Below are 780 nucleotides of genomic sequence, written 5' to 3' on the forward strand. Positions count from 1 at the left end.
ATGGACAAGCGATGGTTAGATCAACTTCAACAACCATTGCATGCTGCAGCACATTATCTTAACCCACAAGTATACTGGGCTACACTTGGAAGTCCTGAACTGATTGAATCTGATCAGTCTATCAAAGAAGGTTTACTGGATTGCATAGGCAAGCTGTCAGAAGATTTTGAGGAGGAATCTAAGATCCTAGTCGAACTTGTTCCGTATCGCACTAGGAGGGGCCGACTAGGAAGAGCCAATGTCGTAGCTAGTATCCAGTCTCTTGCACCTGTTAAGTGGTGGATTACATTTGGAAGTGAGATTCCAAACTTGCAAAAGTTTGCCAAAAGAGTTCTTGGACTTACAACTTTAGCATCCCCATGCGAAACGAATTGGAGTGCGTTCAAAAATCTTCATACGAAGAAAAGGAACCGTTCAGACCATGAAAAGTTGAATGATCTTGTGTATGTTCAATATAAAAAGAGAATTAGGAAGCGTTTCGAAGAACGCGTAATGGGGTCTGAGGTAGATCCAATTGTGCTGAAGACAATGGAAGAGTGGCTAGATCCTCATGATGCTAGAGACGACCTTGTAGAAGGAACAGATTTCACTTATGGAATACTTGAAGATGCTGAAGGAAGTGAAAATGATGAGCATCCTCCTCCAATTACTCGTCAACAAACATACAAACGCCGTCGCACTAATACAAATGCCTCCAGCCAGCCAGAATCATCATCAAGGGAAATAACAACATCAACAAGGACATCTACTCGTGCTCGTGCTCGTTCATCACAAGTTTAG

The 780-nt window shown here is 42.4% G+C and overlaps 1 protein-coding gene across 1 annotated transcript; it reads left to right on the plus strand.

Annotated features, from left to right (window-relative positions):
- On the plus strand, nt 1-780 carry LOC113280537. Its single transcript, XM_026529148.1, has one exon. The coding sequence runs from the start codon at nt 1-3 to the stop codon at nt 778-780; it is 780 nt and encodes a 259-aa protein (XP_026384933.1).

The sequence above is a fragment of the Papaver somniferum genome, chromosome 5 (genome assembly GCF_003573695.1).
Source record: "Papaver somniferum cultivar HN1 chromosome 5, ASM357369v1, whole genome shotgun sequence".
NCBI classification, from domain to species: Eukaryota; Viridiplantae; Streptophyta; class Magnoliopsida; order Ranunculales; family Papaveraceae; genus Papaver; species Papaver somniferum.